Source organism: Gopherus evgoodei, chromosome 1, assembly GCF_007399415.2.
Source record: "Gopherus evgoodei ecotype Sinaloan lineage chromosome 1, rGopEvg1_v1.p, whole genome shotgun sequence".
In the NCBI taxonomy this organism is placed as follows: Eukaryota; Metazoa; Chordata; order Testudines; family Testudinidae; genus Gopherus; species Gopherus evgoodei.
In genome coordinates, this window is record NC_044322.1 from 337,536,655 (window position 1) to 337,562,826 (window position 26,172).

General features: G+C 41.6%; 1 protein-coding gene across 10 annotated transcripts in view; it reads right to left on the minus strand.

The window, feature by feature from the left end:
- Positions 1 to 26,172, minus strand: part of KIF21A (kinesin family member 21A) — a 152,638-nt gene that overhangs the window by 43,457 nt on the left and 83,009 nt on the right. For 7 of the 10 annotated variants that reach the window (XM_030577343.1, XM_030578210.1, XM_030582352.1 and 4 more), the window contains 11 exons: positions 25,477 to 25,591; positions 23,077 to 23,265; positions 19,436 to 19,635; positions 19,085 to 19,192; positions 18,520 to 18,588; positions 18,182 to 18,396; positions 16,541 to 16,694; positions 15,849 to 16,046; positions 13,585 to 13,686; positions 4,313 to 4,478; positions 3,637 to 3,657 (listed from right to left, as the gene is read on the minus strand). In XM_030577343.1, coding sequence (XP_030433203.1) covers positions 3,637 to 3,657; positions 4,313 to 4,478; positions 13,585 to 13,686; positions 15,849 to 16,046; positions 16,541 to 16,694; positions 18,182 to 18,396; positions 18,520 to 18,588; positions 19,085 to 19,192; positions 19,436 to 19,635; positions 23,077 to 23,265; positions 25,477 to 25,591 — 1,537 coding nt within the window. The remainder of the gene's footprint in view (positions 1 to 3,636; positions 3,658 to 4,312; positions 4,479 to 13,584; positions 13,687 to 15,848; positions 16,047 to 16,540; positions 16,695 to 18,181; positions 18,397 to 18,519; positions 18,589 to 19,084; positions 19,193 to 19,435; positions 19,636 to 23,076; positions 23,266 to 25,476; positions 25,592 to 26,172) is intronic. The other 3 variants (XM_030580734.1, XM_030579884.1, XM_030576522.1) reach the window with 1 other exon arrangement.

Sequence of the window (26,172 nt, forward strand, 5' to 3'; positions counted from 1 at the left end):
GATGTGGGCTTGCATACGGGGAGTGTCTTTTTAGAGGAGTTCTTACTCCTGTCCTTCAGTGCCAATGACTCAGTGCCTGCACCCATTGGGTCCATAGGCCTGTCAGTGATACCAAGCACTGTCGGTTTCTGTGAGCCATGGGTTCTAGACTAAGATGGCCCTGGTGCTGGCAAAGATACCAAGGGAGACAGTGATTCACTATCTTGGGGCTCACTATGGGGGCTTCCCGTTCTCTTCTTAGATGATTTGAGAGAAGGGTCTGCAGCCTGCTTCTTTGGCCTGCAGCCCTTAGATCTAGAAGACTATCATGTGACTTCGGTTGGAGAGCTGCCTCCATGAAGATAATCTTCTGGTGGAGCTTGATCTTTGTGGGATCTTGGCCGGAGTTGTTGGCAAAGACCACACTACTGTTGTATGTGGCCTTCTCTGAGGCAGCAAATGCACTGAGAGTGCTTATTCATGATCAGGATCACCTTTTTACCAGTAAGACATTTCTTGAAGCCCAGCAGATGGGGCACACCCAGTTGGGGGAAAGGGTCCCTGATAGGGGAGAAAACACAGGAAGAAAAAAATAGTTTGTTTTTTTTTAAAAGGATAAAATAAAGAAAGGGGGGAAAGGTAACTAGGAGACTAACTATAAGTATGTAGATTAAGATGATAGTCTTAATGGACTGCTAATGCCTCCATCTCTAGCCAGGGATGGTAGAGAAGGAACTGAGGAAGGTTAGCCCACACACACTGGCTAGCATCATGGGTCAGCATGAGTAGAGACAATGTGTGTTGTGATAAACTCAGACAGACAGCTGCAAGGGAGGGGTATGAATCAGTCCAGAGGGGTAAAAGGCCCTCCTTATCAACTGAGAGGCAACCACAGGTCAATCAGGTTCAGCTGTGAAAGGGTTACCAAGGTAGCAAATTAGAATCAGCTGAGGGGGATGTCATAAACAGATAGCTAAGGGTTAACGTCTCTTTCACCGGGAAAGAAGTAATCTGAAACACCTGACCAGAGGACCAATCAGGAAACAAGACTTCTCAGGTCTGGGTGGAGGGAAGGTTGTGTCTGAGTTCTTTGTCTTGTACCTATCTCCCTCTCGGCTATGGGAAGGATTTCTCTATTTCCTGCTTTTCTAATCTTCTGTTTCCAAGTTGTGAGTACAGAGATCATAAAAACAAAAGGGTTATTGTTTTTTTCTTTTGTATTTACATGGTATAGTTGCTGGAGTGTTTTGAATTGTATTCTTTTTGAATAAGGCTGTTTATTCATATTCCTTTTAAACAATTGACCCTGTATTTGTCACCTTGATACAGAGAGACCATTTTTATGTATTTTTCTTTCTTTTTACATAAAGCTTTCTTTTTAAGACCTGTTGGAGTTTTTCTTTAGTGGGGAACTCCAGGGAATTGAGTCTGTGCTCACCAGGGAATTGGTGGGAGGAAGAAGTCAGGGGAAAATCTGTGTGTTAGATTTACTAGCCTGACTTTGCATTCCCTCTGGGTGAGGGGGGAAGAGAGATTAGCTCTCAGTACTTCTGTTTTCCAAGGCTGGAAACGGGGAGGGTGGAATCCCTCTGTTTAGATTCACAGAGTTTGCTTCTGTTTATCTCTCCAGGAACCCAGGGAGGGAATACCTGGAAGGGAGAAGGGAAGGGAAATGGTTTATTCCCCTTTGTTGTGAGACTCAAGGAATTTGGGTCTTGGGGTCCCCAGGGAAGGTTTTTGGGGGGACCAGAGTGCCCCAAAACACTCTAATTTTTTGGTTGGTGGCAGCTTTACCAGGTCCAAGCTGGTAACTAAGCTTGGAGGTTTTCATGCTAACCCCCATATTTTGGACGCTAAGGTCCAAATCTGGGACTAGGTTATGATAGGGAGCTACCTGAAGTTACTCAGGATCTGCTGATTCCAACTTGGGGCTGCCTGAGACCTTTTTAAACCCTTCCCTGGAAAGAAGGAAGGAGGGGAGAGCGGAGAGAGAAGGAGCCCTGCTCCCAGAGCAGCAAAAGAGCGAGACTCACCAGGAGGGGAGGCAGTACTCTCTCCCACAAGAGAGTAAGAATATTCTAAACAGGATGGGTGGAGATACGGGGAGCAGACTTCCCCTGTGTCCCAAGGGGGACCGCACTAACCAAGCCTGTCTCACCAGGGCCAAGAGCAGCAGAGGCTGGGGAGACTGAGAAGGTGCCTTGCCACAGTGTGTAGGTCCAACAGACACTGCTACTGAAATTCTCCAACCAGCAGCGCAAGGATGCAAGCACACCTACAGTGTAGCACCCATAGGGACACTACTCAAAGAAGAAAAAGTTTCCTCACTTGTCTTGGGCAGATACCTTAATCTCACCATGACTCAGTGAAAAGTGAAAATACTACAGCTAATCTATGTCACAGGAGTGTTGCAAGACAGTTCAAGCTTGCCAAGTGTTCTGGGACTATCAGATGAAAGGCACTGTGCAAATACTTGCAGAATATCTCTATATCTATTTTGATTTTGAACACCTCTAAGAAGTGCCTGACCTATGCTCCAGATGCATTTAACAGATTAAAAATATATCCAAAGCTGAAGAAACTACAACATTGACTGCTGGTTGGAGAATTATTATTCTAATTTAAGTGGACTTAATTAGCCTACAGATATTATTGAAGCTTATGAAAAGTTATTAACATTAAATTGTCGAGTTTCTATTTTATCCAAGCTATAATATTGATAATCTTTGACATCATTCCTGAATGAATACTAGCTTTACACAACAACATATTTTGAATTGGATCTTCAGCTGATGTAAAATTATTTCAGTGCCAATGAAGCCAACAAAGCTATGACAGTTTAAACCAACAGGCCTATAACGAAGGGGGCATCTTCCTCCTTAAATGTAAAATCTTCAATGAACAACCACTAGGTTAAATAAAACCCTACCCCTGAAAGTTATCTGACATATATGCAAATTAGTATAAGACAGTTCAATGTGGTTAGAAACTATACAGAAGGAATTGCAGATTTTGTACAGCCTGAAGTATTGCTGATGTATTCATAAAGAGCAACCAAATAATGTGGTGTTTTGGATGATGTTTTAAATTTATATTCCTTACCTTGCTAATCACGTTCAAGTGACAAAATATATACTGAGTCCACAAAATGATTAAAATAAATTAAGCCTTGAATAAAAGTGTAAAATAGTCTATTATACAGTGTACATTATACACATTCTGTAAAGCATTTAAGTTCAAAGATAAATTATCTGCAAAAGGTTAAAAATTAACTGCATGTTAAGAGTTATTTTTATGTCAAATACAAATGTTATTTGTCACAGCCACAGCAATAATGTGATGAAATACCCCATTGAGCTATCTATATAGGAACATACTGTAGGTTCTTTAACAAGTAAATTAGGAACCAGTTTTATCTACAGCGGCATTTGCTGCACTCACTTCTTAACTTCTAAAAATCGACTATTACGAGTGTTTTTAAGTGGCGTCACTAAGGGAAAGAGTGTTTTTTAAGCTTGTGTGATAATGAGTATGTATGCAAAATATTACATGCAAACTGTTCACACGCTCACAAATTCTAGGATGCACCAGTTAGTGTACATGAACAATTAGTAACTCATGCAGCTGTACAGTACATGGGAAGCTAAACATACTTACCCAGTGATATGCTATCTAGGTCTGTGTAAATAACAGCAACAAGGAAACAAAAAGCAACACTCCAATCAAAACAGATCCATTAAAAAAATCCCACATTAAACTATATTATTCATAGTTTAACCTAAGAGAAAGCAGAATAGATGCTGTAGCAGACATAGTACCGTCTTCAAAAAATACAAACATATGAAGAGAGAAGGCGGACAAATGTTAGAATTTTATGTTTAGAAGTTTCAATAATACCAAATTGTCAATATTAATCTTTTGTAGAAACAACAGGCAGTATGTTTTGAGTTAAAAACATTGTGGCAATCAAAACTTCCTTATTTCCTGCATTTCCCTGCTGCATGGACATTACACTTAGAGTGACCAGACAGCAAGTGTGAAAAATCAGGACACCATTTTTTGGGGGGTGGGGGGCTGGGTGTGTGGGTGTGCATGCAGGTGGTATAAAGTTGCCTATATAACATAAAACCCTTAATATTGGGGTGTCTGGTCACCCTAATTACACTTTCAAAATGGTCTACATGCACATCAAGTGTGGAGTATATTTTTAAATGTAAGATGTTAAAATACAGCATCTATTCAGAAAAGTAATGACCTAAAATATCTAGTACATCATGCATGAAAAGCAAACCTGACATGCAGTGTACTACCGCTTATAAGATGCCAAAATTACCTTGCAAAGCATGACCCAGCAAAGCATCAAGTTCAGGATTTAATTCTGCCTTCTCTTTCAGCATATGAAATAGCAGCTGATTTTGAGTAGCACTTGTAATTTCTGTTTGCTTAAGGCGTCCTTCAAGAACTTTAATTTGAGCCTCCTTCTGAGCTGCTTGGAGACCCTATAAGAAAATGACAAGTTCTTTAAAAGCATTCTGAGAAGTCGTCTGTAATTGAGAAATCGGACATGTTGTTTTAATTTCTGAATTTAGTAGTCAATTTGAATCTGCTGCATCTCCTCATATTAAAAGGTAACTAGTGGCCAAACTTTTTTGGGCATCCTCTGTCTGCTTTTCTGTTTCACCTTCTTTCCTCAGGGTCAAACTTTCCAGCATGCACATGCCCAAGTAGGTGCCCAATTTAGGCATAAGCCAAATGTATAAATTGGGTTCATCCCTAAACAGGCAAGATTTTTGCACCTAATGAAGCACAAGCAAAGTACACAAAAACTTGAGCCTTAATTTTTCCAAAATGCAGTCTTCTTATCTATTGCCTATTTTACCTATAAAACAAAAAACAAAACTATAAACTTCCAGGATCATTACATGAACATTCAGTTTTCTCTGGAAAGCTCTCAGAACCTAACCTACACAAGAAGCTATTTTAGGAGCAATTCCACAGATGTGTTGACTTGTGAGGCTTATTTAGTTTGAGAAAGTATTGCCCAAAGTGGAAAACTTACAGCAAGGGTTTTCCAAATGGAAGAAACTAAATAGTTAAAAAGGTACATCAATAAAACATCTTCTTGAGTGTCTTTTTCAAGGACAAGAGGAGCTACATCGATATATTGGACAGCCTGCAGTGAGGCAGGTTGCAGGAAAGAATTATAAAACTACACGCAGACACATCAGGAAATCCAGTTCCCCAAATTTTAAGTTTTCAGGCCACTCTTGCAATTCTGTTTTCCCAAGAGGATGCTGGTAAACGTTTCCCTCTATGTAGTGAATACTTAAAAAAAAAAACAAAAAAAAACAAAAAAAAAACAAAACAGGTTCTGCTATAACCGGCCTTTGTGTGACAAGGGAAATAACTAACAAAAAAAAAAAAAAAAAAAAAGCAACACCAAGCAAGGGAGCAAGTATGCAAAAACTTTGACTCTGCTACAGGTTAATCATCTAACAGGAGGAGTAAAGTGCCACACACAATTTTGGCCTTTTTATAATTATAAAAAGAGGAAGTTAACTACCCTGTGCAGTAACGATGGCTCTTTGAAATGTGTGTCCCTACAGGTGCTCCACTCTAGGTGTATGTGCGCCTCTAATCAGAGATTTTTGGTAGCAGTATCCGTTGAGTCTGCACATGCGCTCTCCCTCCCATGTGATCTGCCTTCAGGCTATCTAGCACTGCGTGGGAGAACCCTCCCCCCCTTCAGTTCCTTCTTTGCCACAGAGCCCCATGGAAAACTCTGAAGTAGTGGGGAAAAGGGTGGGTTGTGGAGCATCTGTAGGGGGACACATCTCGAAGAACCATCGTTACTGCACAAGATGAGTAACTTCCTCTTCTTTTTCGAGTAGTGTCCTTATGGGTGCTCCACTATAGGTGACTCCTGACCAGTACCCACCACGGAATGCTGGGACTTTGGAGTCTGTTACTACAGAGAGTACCGTGGAGTCAAAGATCATGTTGGAGGCCAAATCTCCAGTGATTGCATAATGTTCTCAAAAAGTGTGGGAAGAGGCCCAAGTTGCTCCTCCACTGATTGCTGAGATAGGGATATCTTTAAGGCATGTGACCAAGGTAGAAATTGTCCAGAGTCCATACGCACTCCATGAGATCAGAGGCAGCAGGCTGTGTCCTTGATAACAGTGATTAATGTAACAAGAGACCCATTTGGATAGTCTTTAAGCAGATATCACAGAGCCTTTGGATCTTTCTGTGAATGATAGGAAGAGCTTAGGGGATTTCCTGAAGTCCTCAGTCCTGTCCAAGTAGAATGCTAGTGTTCTAACATCTAGCATATACAGAATCCATTTCCCTGTTCTCACAATGTGGTTTTGGAGAAAAAACCAGGCAGATGGATCTGTTAATTCACATGGAAAGTGCAAAGAAAGTGAGGAAAAACTTGGGATATGGCCTTAGAGTTACTTTATCTCTAAAAAAGACCATGAATGGTGGGTGTGCCATCAACGCCGCTATTTCTCCTATATGCATAGCTGAGGTGATGGTAATTAGAAATGCTGCCTTCACGTTCAGGTGTAAGAGACAGCAGGCTCCCATGGAAGGTCTAGTCAAAGCCCTGAGAACTAGGTTAAGATCCTAGGCTGGAGCAGGGAAGAGATTCCCAATGCCCTTAAGGAATCTATGCATCAGTAAGTGAGTGAACACTGAGTATCTGTCTACCTGGCCACAGAAAGCCATTTTCACCACGAGATGTACCTTAAGGGAGATGAGTAAGAGTTTTGACATCTTGAGGTTTAAAATGTAAAATCAGAGGGAGGGAAGAGGAGGTTGGGGCTGTGTATTTAGAATGACAACAAACTTGGAATCATTTCCATTTGGTAGGAATGTCAAGTGGTCAACTTATGGCTGCATAGCAACACATCTTTCAGCTCATGAGAGCAATCTGCCGCTAAGCCTTAGAACCAAGAAAGAGCCAAGCCTGGAGGTGGAGGACCCGCAGGAGTGGGTGAAGGATCAGCCCACTGTTTTGAGAGCGCAAATGAGGAATGGGCTGAAAAGGAACCGGAGAATATATTGCCATCTGTGTCAGGTAAAGGAACCAGACTTGTATTGGCCAGGAGGGACAATCAGAATAACTCTTGCTTTATCTCGCTGAATTTTCAACGAGACCTTGGATAGAAGAGGAAACCAGGAAAAGGCATACAAGAAGTCCCTGTCTCATGGGAGGATGAGGGCGTCTCCCAGTGAATTTTTCCACAGACTGGCCCTGGAGCAGTAACGAACATGCTTCTTGTTCTGGTAAGTAGCGAAGAGATCACTAGTCAGGGTTTCCCAAAGGGCAAATGTATCTCAAAGCACCTCTGAGTTTGGTTCCCATTCGTGGTCGTGAGAAAAATTCCGACTGACACTGTCGACTGTCATGTTCTGTATCCCTGGTAGACAGACAGCTGAGATGAGCACATCATGGATGCACCAACTCCAAAGTTTGAGTGCTTCTGTGCAGAGGGAGGGAGATTTGGCACCCCCCTCAGCGATATATGTAAAATATACATGTCATATTGTCAATCATGACCTTTGTGTGTGTGTTCTTGATGAAAGGCAAAAGCGTGCACAGGCATTACAGACAGCCCTTAGCTCCCAAAGAGTGATATGGAGGGTCACTTCTGTGGAAGGCCATTTGCCCTGAACCTTGTGGTTGTAGGTGAGCTCCCCAGCCTATTAGAAAGGTATCCATCCTAGGGTGGTGAATCTGTGTAGGGGGAGGAATGCTCACACTTGGACTGCATCAAGGTTGGTGGTGATAAATTCCAGTCGCTGTACAGGGGTTAGTGCGCCGCTACAATGGAGAGAACCTGGGTGAATACCCTGGGTGGAGCAATCTGTATGGATAATGGTCCTGTCCAAAGGTAAACTGTAGGAATCTCCTGTACAATGGTTGTATCGAGATCTGGAAGTAGACATCTTGTAGGTCGAGGGCCGGAAATCAATCTCCTTGCCCTAGATCTGTAATAATGGCAGCTAGCATGATCATCTTGAACCTCTGCACCTTCCTGTATTTAATTAATACCCTTAGATCTGGAATGGGCCTCCCACCTTCCTTCGCCTTGGGGATCAGGAAATAATTGGAGTAAAACCCCTTGCTCCTGAGTTGCACTGGGACTGGTTCTATGGCCTCTAGGTATAACAAATAATCTATTTCCTGACAAAGCAGGTTCTTGTTAGAAGGGTCCCTGAAAGGGGATGGGGAAGGAGGATTAGAATGGGGAAGGAACATGAATTAAATGGCGTAACCCTTCAAAACAGTCTCCAGGACCCATCTTTCAGAGATGATATTCTCCCAACTGCCGTGAAAGAGGGTCAGGTGACTTCTGAAGGGGCATGACAGGTGTGTAGATGGCAGCTGATGTAGCAAGGTATAATTGTTCGGGGCCTCAACCAACCTGTCAAAAGTGCTTAGAGGCGGTTTGAGAGGTTGTGGATTGGGGTGCGGACTGCTTTCGCTTTTGAGCACTGGTCCTCTTACATTGCAGCTCGTAACAGCACTGATATGGTGGTATTGAGGAGGTTGTGACCTGTGCTATGGCTAAGAGACATATCTTTTCTTCTTTCCCACAGCGTAGATTCCAAGGGAGCGTAATGTGGCTCGGGAATCCTTCAAAGGTGTGGAGAGAAGGATCTGTCTTCTCTGCGAAGAGTTTGGGCCCTTCAAACTGGAAGTCTTCTGCAGCTGTTTGGGCAACCCAGAAAGGTGTAGCCAAGAAGCCTGCTTCATTACCACCATCACAGAGACCGGGTGGGCCGCTGTATCTGCTACATCCATTGCTGTCTCTAGCACCAGTCTGGCTATTAATTGACCCCCTCTGAGAATGGCCTGAAACTGCTCCTTTTGTGCCTCCAGTAAATGTTCCAGAAATGCATTGCATTTCCCATAATTTATAAAATTATATTTGGCCATGACAGTTTGGTAATTCATGACTCTAAACTGTAATGTTGCTGACAAATATGCTGTCCTCCCAAGCCCAATAGTATGGGGTCGACTGGGCATGATGTTGCTTGCTTCGTCCATTAACCACATGCATTAAGATGGGTGGTGTTGAGCTGCAGATTTTGAAACAGGAAGTCTTCCTCTTTTGGGAGATGTGTAGTAATTTTTTTTTGGCTCTCTTGCTGGTTGGTGCGATGGCGGCTGGTGTCTGCCAGATGACTTTGGCAGGATCTAGAATCGCCTTATTAATTGGGAGGGCAATTCTGGATGAGACGGTGGTGTGCAGAATATCCACCAACTTGTGATGTGTATTTGCCACCTCCTTTAGAGGAACCTGTAGCTTATCTGCCACCTTCTTGGTAAGATCCATAAAGTTCTTAAAATCATCACCTAGTGATGCAGGAGGAGGCATTACACCTCATCTGACAGAGATGAGGAGAAGTTTGCTGGATGGGTAGCTTCCCCTTTGAGCTCTTCTTTCTGTTCTGATAAACCTTCCTCCTCCCCTGGCTCAGAGGCTCTGGACAGCCAGGCTGTAGAACCACCTGGTAGACTTTCATTGAGAGACAATGGACAGCCGCAATGCGTGGGATGTGTACGTTGCCCAAGGATCGCCATACAGCCATGGGAGGGAGAGGGCATAGGTGGTGAGATTACCCCAGGGGGCTTGTACCATGACCATGGGCTGGCTCAATGGAATTGAAGAGGACCCTCGTATTGTGACAGTGGGCCACAATGAGGGGCCGGGGAAATTACCTCCTCCTGGCCACTGTCAGACTCGTCACCACAAGGGCGGCGCTGACTGGGGTATGCGTGGGGCGCTGACTGGGGTATGGGTGGTACACAGCCCGTGCTGAGAGTATTGGGGATTGTGTTTCTTCCCCAACCATCAGGTCTCCAGGATACTGGAGCTCATGTGGTACTCTGGGCTCACTCGGTACCGCAGAGGAGTGTCCATGGTACTTTGTCGGTACCGATGGTTGAGAAAATGCGAAGCACTCCCTAGATGAGCATTTTGATGCAGCCGGTACCGAAAGTTCTCTCTGTGTTGCTTTTTTACAGATGTATGGTAATTGTCTCTCTCCATAGGGGGAGGTACTGTTGGCTTAGAGCCTGAGCCCCTGGCTTCTCCAGGAGGTGCAGTCGAGTTCATAGCGGAGACCCCCTTCTGAGTACCGGCTTCAGAGCTAACAATGCCATCAGTACCGAGGTGGCCACACTGAGGAACCTCTTTGGCTGGCCAACGACTCGAGCCAAAAACCAGGTGGCAGCATTGGGGAATGTTTTTTGGTGCCATGGTACCAAAGTGGCAGCACTGGGCAACACTTCTGGCTGGCCAACAACTCAGCGCCCTTTTTACGAGCCTCTACAGGGTGTATGCAGTTTTTTTTCATGAATCTACCCTCTCTGAACTTAAATGCTCCGGGGATGATCTGGGGTGAGCATCGGAGTCCCCTAGAAACTGAAGTGCCTTCTCCATAAGGAGGTGTTTTAACTTCCCAGTTCCTATCATTTTAGCTGTGGCAAGGGAAGCACTTCTGTGGGACTCTTCCAAGCACCAGACATAGTCAGAGTGTCTGGCCAGTACAGGAATCAACTCCTTGCAGGTAGGTTAACCAGATGTTCCGATTTTATTGTGACTTCCCCAATATTTACTTGTTTGTCCCACGTCCCAACCGATGTTCAGTTGGGATGTGAATTGTCCTGATATTTTACACTCTGGCTCATAGGTGGAGAGGGCTTGTGCCCCCAACTCAGCCCCGGACCCGCCTCGACTCCACCCCCTCCCTGCCCCATTGGATCCCTACCCAAATCCCCGCCCTGGCCCCTCCTTCTCCCCCCTCCTTCCCAGGCTTGCGCGGATCAGCTATATGGTGGCGCAAGCGCTGGGAGGGAGCGGGGAGAAGCAGGATGCAGCAGCCAGCTCAGGGGAGGGCAGGGCATGAAGCTGCCACTCTGGTGGGTTTTTTTTTTTTTTGCTTCGCCGGCGACCTCCCCACCCGTGTCCCAATATTTCATGTCTCTCATCTGCATCTTGCAGGAGAGGCATTTTTGGAGCCAGGAGAGCCAGGCATACCCCAGGGCAGGGGCCTATCATCCTCTAGCAGGGAATGCAGAAGAAAGGGCTTCTTTCCTCCTCCTCCTCTTTTTTTTTTTTTTTTAAACTGAAAAGAAAAAAAAAGCCTGATGGGGTGGGGGACAGAAATTCCCCGAGACAGGGCAGGAAACAAACTAATTCCCCCCTCCCTTTTTTTTTCTCCTTTAATCCCAACAGAGTAAAGAAAGGAAACACTAACTATTGAAAGCAGCAAAGAATCCTGTGGCACCTTATAGATTAACAGACGTTTTGGAGCATGAGCTTTCGTGGGTGAGTACCCACTTCGTCAGATGCATGCACGCACATCGTCTATAAGGTGCCACAGGATTCTTTGCTACTTTTACAGATCCAGACTAACACGACTACCCTTCTGATACTAACTATTAAGGAAAACAAACAAAAGCAACTACTACTTATGCTAATGACGCAGATAAGGAAGGAACAACTACTTGCTTCGTTCAAGGCCAAAGGTGGTTGAGAAAGAACTGAGGGCAGGAGTGTGACTGTTCCCTCTGGGGTGCCACCTGGAACTGGGGTACCACTGAGCCCTCTGACCCACAAGCCAGGGCCCCCTCTCACACTATGCTGCTGTGACAAGCTGCAATGCCCTCCAGCCTGCACTTTCACCAGCATTCACACAGGTAGGGACATACCCAGCTGCAGTTACCAAGCTTTCTAACCACCAGCTTCCTATCCTAGGACCCTAAAGCAGTTCCGTCCTGCCCTGGTCTAATCTGGACAATACATAGGTTTAATACCCAGTCCACATCTCTCTCAATGTGAAGATAGCAATGCACACTTGTGGTAACTAAGCAGAGATTTTCCCCAAGCATGCCATTTAAAGCTCACTGGTTTGGATTAAAACATAAAATAGGTTTATTAGCCAGAAAAGATTTTAAGTGATTATAAGTGACAGCAAACTTAAAACAGATTATCTAGTAAATAAACAAAACGCAAATTAAGTCTAAGATACTAGAAAGACAGATTAAGAACTAGCAAATTCTCACCCTGGCTGATGACACAGGTGGGCTGCGGATTCTTATGGGGCAAGCTGCACTTGCTTTACAGCTTGGATTCCCCAGGTCTTTCATATACAGGCTAGAAATCCCATTAGCCTGAGTCCAACCCTTCCCCTAGTTCAGTCATTGTTCCTCAAGTGTTTCCAGGAGTCTTCTTATGTGGGGAGTCAAGAATCACAGATGACGTCACTCCCTGCCTTATATAGTTTTAGCATATGGTGGGAAACCTTTGTTTCAAAACTTGGTGCCCAGACCAGTTTGTAGAAAAATACTGACAACCCAATACTGAGTCCAGAGACATGTAGTCTGGTCACATGTCCTTGTAGAGTTACAGCAGCCATTTGAATTACAGATCCCTAGTCAGTATTCATAACTTCAAATACAAAAATGATACATACGCACAAATAGGATAATCATAGTTAGCAAATCATAACTTTTCTAATGATACCTCACATGATCTGTCTTGCATAAAATACATCATAATAAGATCATTATGAAGAATATGGGGTGCAGTGCCACAGGGGGGTTGCCTGCGCAGTGCTAGATAGCCTCGAGGCAGACCACAAAGGAGGGAGAGCGCATGTGCAGGCTCAACAGACACTGCTACCAAAAATCTCCCATTAGAGGTGCAGAGGCACACATACACCTACAGTGGAGCACTCATAGGGACACTGAAGAAGAAGAAGTAGATAACAATTAGTATTTGATGTTCTAGATACATCTCTGATATGTATGAATGGGAAGCAGATATACCTGTAGCTATTAAACATAGATTATAAAATACCAAATATGCAGTGACCTCATTCACTCTGAAGTCATCATTCACTGGATTCCAGACATTAAAAAAAAAAAAGCCATCTTGCTATGTTCAAAAGCACAAGTCTTGTCAAATGTATATGTTATATGGATGGAAAATAGCCAGCGATCAATACGTAACTCCAGTTTTGTTATGTAAAAAAGCTAGGTTACAGTTTTAAGAAACAGTTGCTTAAAGTTAGGTTCCTTAAAACTGCTCTGGTTTTCAGAAGTTCTGAGCACCTAGCACCATCCATTGAAGTCACTGAGAGCTGCAGAGTGCTCAGTTGTTCTGAAAACCAGCACGCTTCTTTAAGTATCTTAATAAGCAGTTAGGAGCTTAACCATAGACATATAGTTTTCGAAAAAAAAATGTCCTGGATAGGTCTTAGACTCAGACTTTAAGGTCAGAAGGGACCATTATGATCTTGTTGCGTTTTTCTTAACTGTCTTATTTCTTTACACTTCATTTTTTTGCGTGAGGCAGGGGGAAGAGAATAAACTACAGCTCTTTTCCCTGGCAACAATTGTGATATGGCAGCATAGTTGAATATGCATAATTTCATAATTTGGCACTATTTTTTGCACACTTCATCCTGAAATATGTTTTTTATGTTTTAGTCAAAGCGTTATAGATCCAACATGCAAATACCTGTGACAATTCAAAATGCTTCAGCAGAAAGCACAATATATTTCACTCGCTGTCTTACCTTATTAATGCCCATTGTGAGGAAGTGATCAAGAAGATATCGAGCTTCTGTTAGCGTGCAGGCATTAATCACTACAGACAAATCCATGGTCTCTCCTTCTTCCTACATGCACAACAGTAAAGAAGTCAAGAAATTTACATCCTATTCATATGACACAAGTGCTGCCATTTTAAGATATGAATTATATTAACACTAAAGATTCAGGGTAGGGTTTTCAAAAACAATGATAGTCAATGAGATGTGTTCTCTTAATCTAACTAAAGCATTTTGGAAAATCCCATCTTTAAACATTATAGACTCGCTTAGGAACCTCTTTGTGCTGAAATGTCATTATTAATGCCACAGGGGTTATATGACCCTGCATCGTTGGCTAGCTGGTCAAAAGTTCAAGGAACTACTATCCTGGTATGAGGAGAATAGTGTAAGTTACTGATGTAGTAATGTAAACTAGGAATTCAGGAACAGACCAACCTTGTGAAAGAAGAAGTCAAAGTGAGGCTTTGAGAAGGTACTAAATATTATGGCTTCAACTGTGTGATGCAGTCTGTATCACAGAGTTGTAGAAAATTCTGTCTGGTGGTTAAAAATACTTTGCTATGTAATGCACTTAAAAAGGCAAACTGTATAATGGTTTCACTGCTCTTGGTAATAATCACATTTTTACACAATTGTAACAGCTGGTTCCTATGACTTCATCTCTGCCTATCAGATTACATTTGGCAATCCAAGGCAAACAATATATTTGTTTGACAATACCATTAACCTTCTTTATCTTATTTTACACTAATAATATAATATATTCCAAAAGTACAGAGTAACAGCTATACCAAAACCAACATTACAACTAATTTAACTCTTTATAGAATCATAGAAATGTAAGGTTGGAAGGTACCTCAAGAAGGAATCAAGTTCAGCTCCCCGCTGTGTGGCAGGACCAAGTAAACCTAGACCATTCCTAAAAGGTGTTCGTCCAACCTTTTTTCAAAACATTCAATGATGGGGATTCCACAACCTCCCTTGAAGGCCTATTCCAGATCTTTAACTACTATAGAGTTGAGAGTTTTTCCTAATATCTAATCTTAATCTCCTTTGCTGGAGAGTAAGCCCATTACTTCTTGTCCTACCTTTAGTGGAAATGGAGAACAATTCATAACCATCCTTTTTATAACATCCCTTAACGTATCTGAAAACTTACCAGGTTCCACTTGAGTTCTCTTTTCCCAAGACTAAACATATCAGATTTTTTTAAAAACTTTCTTCATAGGTCAAGTTTTCTAAACCTTTTATCCATTTTTTGCTCTTCCCTTGACTTTGTCCACAGCCTTCCTCAAATGTGGCTTGCAGACCTGGACACAGTACTCTAGCTGAGTCCTCACCAGTGCCGAGTAGAGCAGAACAATTACCTCCCACATCTTACATAAACATTCCTGTTAATACACCCCAGAATTATATTAGCTTTTTTTCACACCTGCATCACATTGCTGATTCACAGTCAATTTATGATTCACTATAACTTCCAGATCCTTTTCAGCACTATCACTTAGCCAGTTATTTCCCATTTTGTAGTTGTGCATTTGATTTTTTTTCCTTCCTAAGTGAAGTACTTTGCACTTGTCTTTACTGAATTTTATCTTGTTGACTTCAGACCAATTTTCCAATTTTTCAAGGTTGTTTTGAATTCTAATCCTGTCCTCCAAACTGCTTGCAAGTCTTCCCATCTTGGTGTCATCTGCAAATTTTATAAGCCTACTCTCCACTTTGTTATCCAAGTCATTTATGAAAATACTGAATAGTACTGGACCTCAGACTGACCACACTAGATACACCCTCCCAGTTTAACAGTGAAGTATCAATAGAAGACAATAACTAAGTACAACTTGAAGTGTGTCTTCTGAACGTGAAACAGACTGTACTATAACAGCCAGCTGTGGAAGGAGGACTTAAATTTGTGAGCTTTTGTCACAGGAAACATAGTATTTAATATCAGCAGAATGGAAAGTATCAGCTTTGGAATTTAAAAGGCCCTGCAATGTTACCTTACATTATATAATCAAAGCTAATACTTATACCTGAAAACCCCACTGTATAAACACCACCTATATCAACCATCCCCTCAACATATTTTAACTTAACAACATAATGAGTAGGTTGCATAATGAATGAAATACCAAGGCAAAATTCACCACAGAATAAAATATTCTCAAGGATAATGCAATTTCCCAGTTGTACGTGTTACTATTCCTGAACCTTAGCACTTGACCTACCTTTGCTTCCTCCATCTGCATAATGTTTGCTTGGCAGTCAGAAATACTGTCATTGATGTAATCTATATTTGCAGTTAGTGACTCCATCTCCTCATTGATGTTATGGACATTTTTGTCTGCTTCTCCACCACCATCGTTGATGACTTTCTCCCTTTTTTTCAAAAGCTTCTCTCTTCTTTTTGTAAGTTCTTCACGTTGCTATTTTCCAAGAGAAATTTTAAATAAAAAGATTGTATACTTAAGCCAAATATAATTTTTATTATTTATTTTTGTTCTTTTCTGGTTACATGGTAACGTCAGTGTACATTTTTGCCGTGGGAAATGATATCAATGTATTTGACAACACATGCATAAGGTGTTCTTAGATCTTGACACTTACATCATATTTGTTTTGTTTCTTATCTCAGTAAAGTTTGATGGTTCTGGGTTCTATGCTCAGATTCAAACACATCTGGTAATAAAGCACTTTATACACTTGTGCCTACAAGGTGTTAAGCACGTCTGACCTCTGACCTAGACCAATGCTTACTGAAGTCAGAGGGAGCCTTTCCATTGACTTCGATGGGCTTTGAATCACCTTGGCAGGTCCTATATGAACAAGTAATTTACTGATACAAGAAAGTGGCTTTGCTTTCTGCTATTTTAATACAATAGCATATAAGATATTTAATATCACATAATAAATACCACACCTTAAGCAGTCTATTCATATCTGTTTCCATATTAGAAATGGTCATTCTCTGCATAATGATGTCAGTCACTTTGCGTTCAAGTAATTGCCACTTCATCCTGGCTGCCTTTGAGGAATAAACTCTGACAGTTGTTCCTTTTCTTTGGTATTTCTTCCTATGGTTAATTCAGAGAGTCACATTACTGAATATAACTACATGGTCCAGTTCAGATTTTGAAACTGCAAATTATCAGTGCAAAATTATTATTATGTTTAAAGACAACATGACTTTTTTTGCAGACTCTGATTCCACATCCACCAACTTGTAATCAGTCCTCTGCAGATGTACTTCCCCCCCGATATACATTTGCCCACCCCTGCTTTAGAGACTACAAGTCCACTCAATCCTACTTCTTATTCTGCCAAATCGCTAAGACAAACAAGTTTGTTTACATTGACCAGAGATACTGCTGCCTGCTTCTTATTTACAATGTAACTGAATGCAAGAACAGGCATTCACATGGCACTTTTGTAGCCGGCATTGCAAGATATTTATCTGCCAGATATGCTAAACATTCATATGCCTCTTCATGCTTCGGCCACCATTCCAGAGGGCATTCTTCCATGCAGATGATGCTCGTAAAAAAAATAATGTGTCAATTAAATTTGTGACTATACTCCTTTTGGGGGAGAATGATGTGTCTACTGCTCTGTTTTACCTGCATTCTGCATACGTTTCATATTATAGCAGTCTTGGATGATGACCCATTACGTGTTCATTTTAAGAACACTTTCACAGCAGATTTGGCAAAATGCAAAGAAGGTACCGATGAGAGATTTCTAAAATAGCTAGAGCACTTGACCCTAGGTGTAAGAATCTGAAGTGTCATCCAAAATCTGAGAGAGATGAGGTGTGGAGCATGCTTTCAGTCTTAAAAGAGCAACACTGATGCAGAAACTACAGAACCCAAACTACCAAAAAAGAAAATCAACTTTCCGCTGGTGGCATCTGACTCAGATGATGAAAATGAACATGTGTCAGTCCACACTGCTTTGAATCGTTATCAAGCAGAACCCATCATCAGCATGAAGGATGTCTTCTGGAACACTGGTTGAAGCATGAAGGGACGTATGAATCTTTAGTGCATCTGGCACATAAATATCTTGCAACACCAGCTATAACAGTGCCATGCAAACGTCTGTTCTCACTTGCAGGTGACATTGTAAACAAGAAGCAGGCAGCATTATCTCCTGCAAAATGTAACCAACCTTGTTTGTCTGAGTGATTGGCTGACAAAGAAGTAGGACTGAGTGGACTTGTAGACTCTAAAGTTTTACATAGTTTTATTTTTGAATGCAATTTTTTTTGTACTTAATTCTACATTTGTACGTTCAACTTTCATGATAAAGAGACTGCACTACAGTAATTGTATGAGGTGAACTAAAAAACACAATGTTTTGTTCTTTATGGTGCAAATATTTGTAGTAAAAATAAATTTAAAGTGAGCACTGTACACTTTGTATTCTGTCTTACAATTGAAATTAATATATTTGAAAATGTAGTAAACATCCAAAAATATTTAAAATAAATGGTATTCTATTGTTCAACAGCACGATTAATCGTGATTAATTTTTTTAATCGCTTGACAGCCCTGGTCTTTACCTGGTTCCATTTGTTGCAGTTACTGATAATGCTTGGACCCTGGCCACAGGAATTCTCATTTTCTGCTGTGCTGCTGCTCTTGATCCATCATAGTCTACAGATGACATACTAGAACTTGGTTCTTGAATAGGATGGTCAGGCAAACTCAGTTTCCGACTCACCCTCCCAGCTGCTTTATCAGATATAGGCCTTACTTGTCGACGCAGAGCTGTAACCTGAAACAGCAGGACATCAAGACCCATTACTATCATCTGAGGCATTATAAATTTGACTTTACTACCAGATATGATGCAAATATCTATGATCTGACAGGACACACCAGTGCTGTAAAACAATACCTCTTCTGTTTTGCGGCGTAGAACAACTTCTTGATTTCTTTTCTGAGCTTCCAGAAGTTTGAGCTGATGCTGTGAACAATAACAATGAATAAGCGAAGTATTTTTCTCTCCAACATTTGTTATTAGCTGAAAAAGAAGGCCAATATATGCTAATATAGGCTTGCAAGACTGTTGTGAAAATGGGTAAACCCGGGTGCAAAATCTTCTTGTCCATTATTTGATATAATGGTTATAATGGGAAAACACACCTCAATACTTTACTTGCCCCCAACAAATAGATAACTTGGCTGGGGTGAATGAGCAGATAGAATTTTGTAAATGGCATTGGTATATATACAATGAGCCTTTATTTGTTTTCAGTAATAGTTACTACTTGAAGCCTAGAGGCAGAATTTCCATAATGTAACTAAAATGCATCAGAGATGTCAAGCAAAATCTTGTTTAATGATAAGGAGAAGATGATTTCGGTTTATAGAAAGAAATGTGACATATTCCACATCATAATGAGCATGTTTACTACTGTACAGAAAGCTTTATGAACATTCACATCTTATCTGTAAATCACCTCTCGCTTGCGCTGCTCCTTTTTAAGCTGTGCAATCTCTCTATTTCTTCTAGATTCGGTCATCCTGGCTTTTTCTTGCTCTTCTTTCATTTGCTTCATCAGGCGAACCTGCATAGAAACAACCACCTTAACAGAGGGCATTTACTTTAAATGAAAATGTTTTTATTCTCCCACCACTCATGTAAAGAGCATTTTCTTCATGCTATAATCTCCTATTACTATTCTGTATTTTCAGTAATTTACCTCCTCCCAGATATACGTTTTTCTTCTTCAATGTGAGAGCATTAATTTGAGAAAATGGCTCTCAATCCCTTTCCCATTGATCAAATGTTAACCATATTTAAAAAATACCTTAGTTTTTTTCATCTCAGTCACATCCTGCTGCAGTTTCTTCAGCTGCTTTTCATATTGAGACTGATTTTTAAGCAATCGTGCATGTTCTTTCTGAGCAGTTTGCAGTCTTTGCAGTTCTTTATTCATGGTTTGGAGCTTTTTCTCATATTCTGACTTTATTTTTTTTGCTTTTTCTTCTGAAAAAGACTCCATGGAACCTAAATAACAAAGGAGAATTCTTATCTGCTAATTTGTTGATAATATTTTCACTTTGTCAGTACTGAGTTACCTCTGCAGTCAGCCGCTTACTGGCAGTAGCCTCCAATCAGCTTTAAACTATTTAACTTCCCATTCTGCTTCTATCCTCCACATTGCTGTGAAGTCTCTACCCAGAATTGATGACTGCTATAGCTTTGGGTAATGTATCAAGTAGTAACACAATCAGCTTTATATCCTTAATTGGTTTCTAATTTTAATAGATCCTCTGGTTTCTTTGCAGTGAAGGCACATACACCAAATTAAAACCAAAACCAGAAGAATTCCCTTCTGTTTTACTGAACACATTGTCTACACTGGACACAGGAGTTGTAGACTCTAAGCGCTCTATTCTCACTTCTTTCTCCCCCCACAACACTACATTTTACCCAAGCAAATCTGAATAGGAAAGTAATGGTGGATACCAACTCTGACCTTCTCTGGCCAATGTACAGAGCAACACTGACAGAATCTTCAAGGACTCAACTCGAAAAAATTGGTGCATTTAACAGGTCTGTGTGTCTGTGACAGCGTAAATTAAAATGTCTCCTTTCCTTCAATTTCCAGGACCTGCAAGCTATATTGGATCCTCTTAAGTCATCAAAAACCACTGAAAGCTGCTGCTGGTAGTGATGTGGTCAGGAAAACGCCCATCATTTCTGGCTTGGTACACCCCATGAATTTCTCTTTCTCCATATAACAGCTGAATAACTTGTACATGGAAAGTCTCCAGCTTCTTCCAGCAAGAAGCTCATAATTAAATCTAAGTCTAACACACAGTAGCAAAGAACAAGTAATGTAATTCAATGCCTACTGAACCAATGCATCACAATGAGTTCTTGTGTTGATTACTGTGAGCATTAGCTTGGACCCCTAAACAGCACTATTTAAATAGCAGTTGTCCACGTATCTGATACACTCACATACTCAATCTGATGCTGTAGAACAAACCTTTAATTGCAGTTACACATCGGGCTATTTCTCCAGATTACTGTTTTAGGGACCAGGACTGTAAACGTTATTCAAAGTGTGTCCAGTTATCTGCTTGGGCTTAAAAATGGTGGGTGTGGTTAGGGGGACCCAGGAAGAGCTCCCCTGATGTAAGTTAAGGCCAACATTTTCAAAAATGGCCTATGGTTCTGAGGTGTTTGCAACATGCAACACCTTGGAACCGATTTTCAGAAGTGCCAACCACTCCTAAGCCCTTCAGAAGCCCAGGGGGGCTGTGACTTCTCGGCATTGCTGAAAATGAATGTGTAAATAAAATCTGAGTAAAGCAGAATAAAATAAACACGACCTGTATAACAGTTAGAATATTATTTTATATTGTGGGTTATTCAAAATAAAGTGGCGGTTAATCAGCCATTCATCACTTAAATAAGGGCTGTGACACAGAGGCCCATTTGTGGGTCACTATTCTGTGTCAGGAGTGCTTGTCAGGCATGACATACTAACTTATCACATGGTTGCCATAATCTGTATCTAAAAGGTGTCATGTAAGCTATCATTGGAAAACTAATAAGTCACTAATCATTAATATTCTTGAATGTATGGGGTGTGTACAAAGAGTTATGGATATGTGCTAGAATAATATTCTTAGTATGTATTTGGCAAGCAATGCATAAGGCGTCTTCTCTAGACAATGGAATATGTATTTGCTTGGCTCACCAACCTGGTCATCAGGCAGACACAGTGAAGATGTATTTACACATAAGGTAAACAAAGCCATCAAGCTAACCAGAGGAGGAGGTAATGACTCAACTATCACAAGTGGGGGACGAAGCAGAATGAGGTCTTCACCAGACCACATGGCATCTCTTCCCAGAAGGAGAAAAGGAACTTTACATGAGAATACCTTTAAATGGTTTACTGGGCTATAAAGGTAATGGGTCTGAACCTCAAATGATAAATAACTGAATCCACTGATTGTACAAAATATTACAGTACTATAAAAGTGTAGCCAGGAAAGTCTTTTCTGAAAGCTAATGAGACACTAGTGATTAATATAATTATGAAACATATTTATTAACACTAAATGAGAAAATATGGATACTCAGTGGTATTATGCTTTAAAGTCTGAGACCAAACACAGAGAGAAACAGGTTTTCCCCCAGATAGGAGAAAAGATAGCATTTTTGAATCAAAACAGTGGAAGCCCTATTTACATATGAATCAACAGGGGAAGAGGAAGTCCACAGGAAGGGTCATCCTTTGTCTGAGGACAAAACAATGAGTTTGGGAAGATATAAGGAGAAAGAAGAAGCCATCTTGGCATCCATCACTGGATGGACACAAGGGGCCGGAGCTCTTGCAAGCGGAGAAAGATGAGGCCTTCAGCCAAGGGGGTTGAACTGAATATAGGTGAGAAATCTGCTTAGGTAAAGATGTTTCACCAAGGAAGACAAAGGAAACCAGCATCTTGTTCTTATGTGGAAAGTTCTGACTGAGAGAAAGTCAGCTACAGTTGGCTGGGGGCGGGAGGGGCAGGGAGGGGAAAGAAAAAAAAGCCTGGTAGGAAATCTACCTTGAACCAAGGCTGTCGCTTTTGGAGTTAAGTCTTGGCCTCTAGAAAGTGTTTTTTACTTTTATGCACTTGTAACCATTCTGACTTTATCCTTTCAACTTGCACTGACTTAAAACTCTCTCTTTTTGAGTAAATAAATTTGTTTTACTTTTATTCTAAATCAACCCAGTGCTGGGCTTGACTTGAAGTGGTTATTAACAACAAGCTGCTATACTTTTGCCCCTTCAAAGGAGCAACAAACTTTATTACTCCTCTGAATGTTCTAGGAAGGGGCTGGACATTTCAAGGCAGAGGGTTTTGAGGAAATTCAGGACTGGGGATATATTGGGGTCACTTGGCCAGCAGAAACCATGGCTGGTAGAGACAAAAGTGTGGCTTGTCTGCCGGCTGGGAGCATCCAGACAGGGAGCTACCACACCAGAGCACCGTAAGGCACTCAGGGTTACAGGACAAGCAGTGACCTCTACCTCTCATTAGTCTGGATTACACCCCAAAACATGACAGGGGCATAGAGCACTGATTATACCACTGATCTGTTCTGTTGTGGTTTTGGTTCTTCTCTTATTTAGGGTGAAGAACGAGAACTTCATTTGAATACATGTACTAAACTGTGTGAAAGGAAGTCAGAACTCATAAGAACTTGAAAATTCATGTTCACCTACTCCTAGTACCAAACAGTAATAAAGACTTAAAAACTTGTATTATTAAAACTGAAAAATTAACAAAGATTAGAAAATGACTCTAGTTAGCAGCTAATTTTCAAATAATTTCTCCTCACAGTTTTCATGCAGTACCAACTTATATGTATGGGGGAAAGTAACAAATCATTTGTCATGAAGATACTACAGTAAAATGATTTAAATAAAGTTATATGTCCTACCCAGGTTTTGAAGAACCTGATCTCTTTCAAGTTGAGTGTCTCGAATCTTATGTTGTAGCATCATTAGCTTTTCTTCATATTGCTTTTTCAGAGTCTGCAGTCTTCGTTGGCTGTTCTCTAGTTCATCTATCAGCTTTTGCTTTATGGCAATTTCACAAGTGATATTTGCTAAATCTGCCTGATAATTTTCTAAAAGAAAAAAAGAAAAATCAAATACTAAAAATGGAGGCCTTCAGATCCTATGGCAATGAGGGCCATACAAACATATAGATAGATACCTCCTGTAACTTTAGGGTAATCAAAATATAATGGCATAGAAGCATTTTTTTCGAAAAGCCAAGGATTTTGAAAAGCCAAATTATTTGGCATAAACTACCAAACACTGGAGCCAACCGAGCAATAAACAGCCATACCTTTCTGAGTTGTACAAACGTAAGATGCCTCAAAAAAACCTGCATTGCCTAATATGCTTGTATCATGTAATAATTTTGCGTTGACATGCAAAATCTGTCATGCTCATATGAACACATTCTGGACAGTGTGATACAGCATGGCCAGAGGGCAGCAGGAGAGGGTCAGAAGGGAGCCTTATTCCCTGTAAGGGGAAGAAAGTTTGCTGTAGATTAATTAGAGCACCTGAAGCCAATTAGAGCACCTGAAGCCAGTCACTTGATAAAAACCCCTGCTTCAATCAGACAGTGTGGGAGTTGGAGCAGAGTGGAATTAGTGTTGGAGCAGAGGACAGTTTGGAGAAGTGCTGTGGTGAGCTAAGAAGTCCAAGACCCTAGGTAAAGGGGCACCTGGCTTGTACAGAGGGAGGGCAGGAAGCCCCCCACAAGCTGAAGGGCAGGAGAGAGAAGTAGCCCAGGGAAGGAAGTGTCGGTTCAAGTGGTTTACCACTATCCTCAGGGCCCCTGGGCTGGGACCTGGAGTAGAGGGCAGGCCCAGGTCCCTCCCTCTCCACTCCCCTCCTCTAGAACACTAGTGGGGCAGTTAATATTCCACTGCAGGGGCAAGAAATGGTGCCCTGAACCATCCCCAAAGAAGAGAAAGTGTGAGACCCATCAAAATAGTGCCAGCAATTTGCCACGACAGTCAAAGCTCATTTGGAGTTTAATGCTTGTGTATCTATAATTTTGTACTGCATATCTGATTTGTGCACATAAAGATTTTGAGTATTTTGTAACCCTGACAGAGGGAAACAGATGCTGGATCTGCACATGGGTAATCTATTTTTTGAGATCCAGAAAAATACAAAGTAATGCCTTCCCACCCACCACACCAATTTGGTGAAATATGGAATTTAGTAGGATGATGGAAAAGTTCATGTATGTCAGATAAGCATTATGTTTGTTTCACAACTCCTTACCCTCAACTCCCACCTCAGACACCATGTCCCTTCTTGTGCTCATCTCACACAACCTGCTAGAGTTCCTTCAACACCAAAGCTGCAGAAACTTCCAACAGCAAGCTCAGGAGTGTGTAGGGAGGAAATCTTGACTGGTCAGTGAATCTTGCGGTGGGGTCCCCCTCACACACACCGTAACACAGCTGCTGAAAAGGTATATCCTATCTCCAGAGAGAAGTGAGGAGCTGTCTCAATCAAAGGGAGGGGTCCCCTATCTCTGACTGCAGTTATGTTAGGTTTATGGCCCTTTTAAAGTTCTTATCTGACTGTCAGTGAATCAGAGAAGAATCAATATACATGGCGTGTTCCCTAGCCTAATTCTCATGAGGCAGATTGTTGGGCTGGGCTGGGCCCCAGATTCTGCACTTATAAAAGGGGGCAATCCTGATGTGTGTGTAATGCCAACACCAGCTTTTTGTGACAAGTAACATTTCTATATAGGAAACCTCTGTCTCTTCATAACCAAGTTGGTTTATAAGCTTCATCATTTCAGAATTAAACTCTGAAAATAGCTGAATTAACAGGTGCTGGATATCACCTCATCCTCATCCATGGTGTTTTTCAGAATGAAGAAAATTAACCTAGTGTTTTAATCTTATACTGAGGATATTTTTCTAAACAAAAGTTTTAGAGAAATAAATCAAGTATCAGATTGCTTCTACTAGGCTATAGAACAAACCTGGATGAATTGCACAAGGGCAACTCAGGACTCTTGCAGTAAGATGAGAGGCAATGTAAAGAAACATGTTCTAGGAGCCCACGGAAGGGCACACCATTATAGATAATTCACAGAATACTACTGATAGCGGGCTCAAGAGATGCTGAGCATACTTCCCTTCCCGCCAAAGGGAAAGAACCGCAAATGGTAGTCATCATGGGGAAGGAAAGTGGCAGGACCAGACTGAAAAAGTATCATCTATGCCCAAATATGGGGTGCCCAGACAAAGCAGATTTTTTTTACAAATTCTGCATAAATAGTGAAGTAATGTCACCTTTTTCATCTAAGTCAGAATCAGATTCATCTGAGCTTTCAACAACTTCCATATCATCATCTTCATCTTCCTCGTCTTCCTCATCCTCATGATCACTTACTTCCTGAATTTCTTCCTATAAGTAAGTAAGGGGAAAAGTTAGGACAAAAATCTCCATTTACCCACCCCCCTTTGACACTTAGATTAACTTGGAAGTACATGGAAGCAGGGTAACAAATCAGACTATGGGCTAGTATATTACTTTTTAAATACTTGTTCATTAGCCCATTCATTTATAAGCCAACTCCCCAAAATGGATAGGTAAAAATAGCAAAAACTGTATGACTCTTTCATAAGCCGACCCTATATTTCAGGGGTTGGAAAACTTTGGCTCCCGGCCTGTCAGGGTAAGCTAATGGCAGGTCAGGATGTTTTATGTGGAGCATCTGCTGTCATGGAGCCCTTCAGCTCCCTGTGGACGCAGTTCGCCGTTCCCATCCAATGGGAACTGCAGGAAACTGTGTCTACAAGGAGCTGAAGGGCTCCATGCCTGCAGACACTCCAGGTAAACAAAACTACAATGTATTAGATCTGGGATCGGCAACTTTTGGCACACGGCCCGCCTGGGTAAGCACCCTGGTAGTCTGGGCTGGTTTGTTTACCTGTCGTGTCCACAGGTTCGGCCGACTGCAGCTCCCAGTGGCTGCCGTTCGCTGC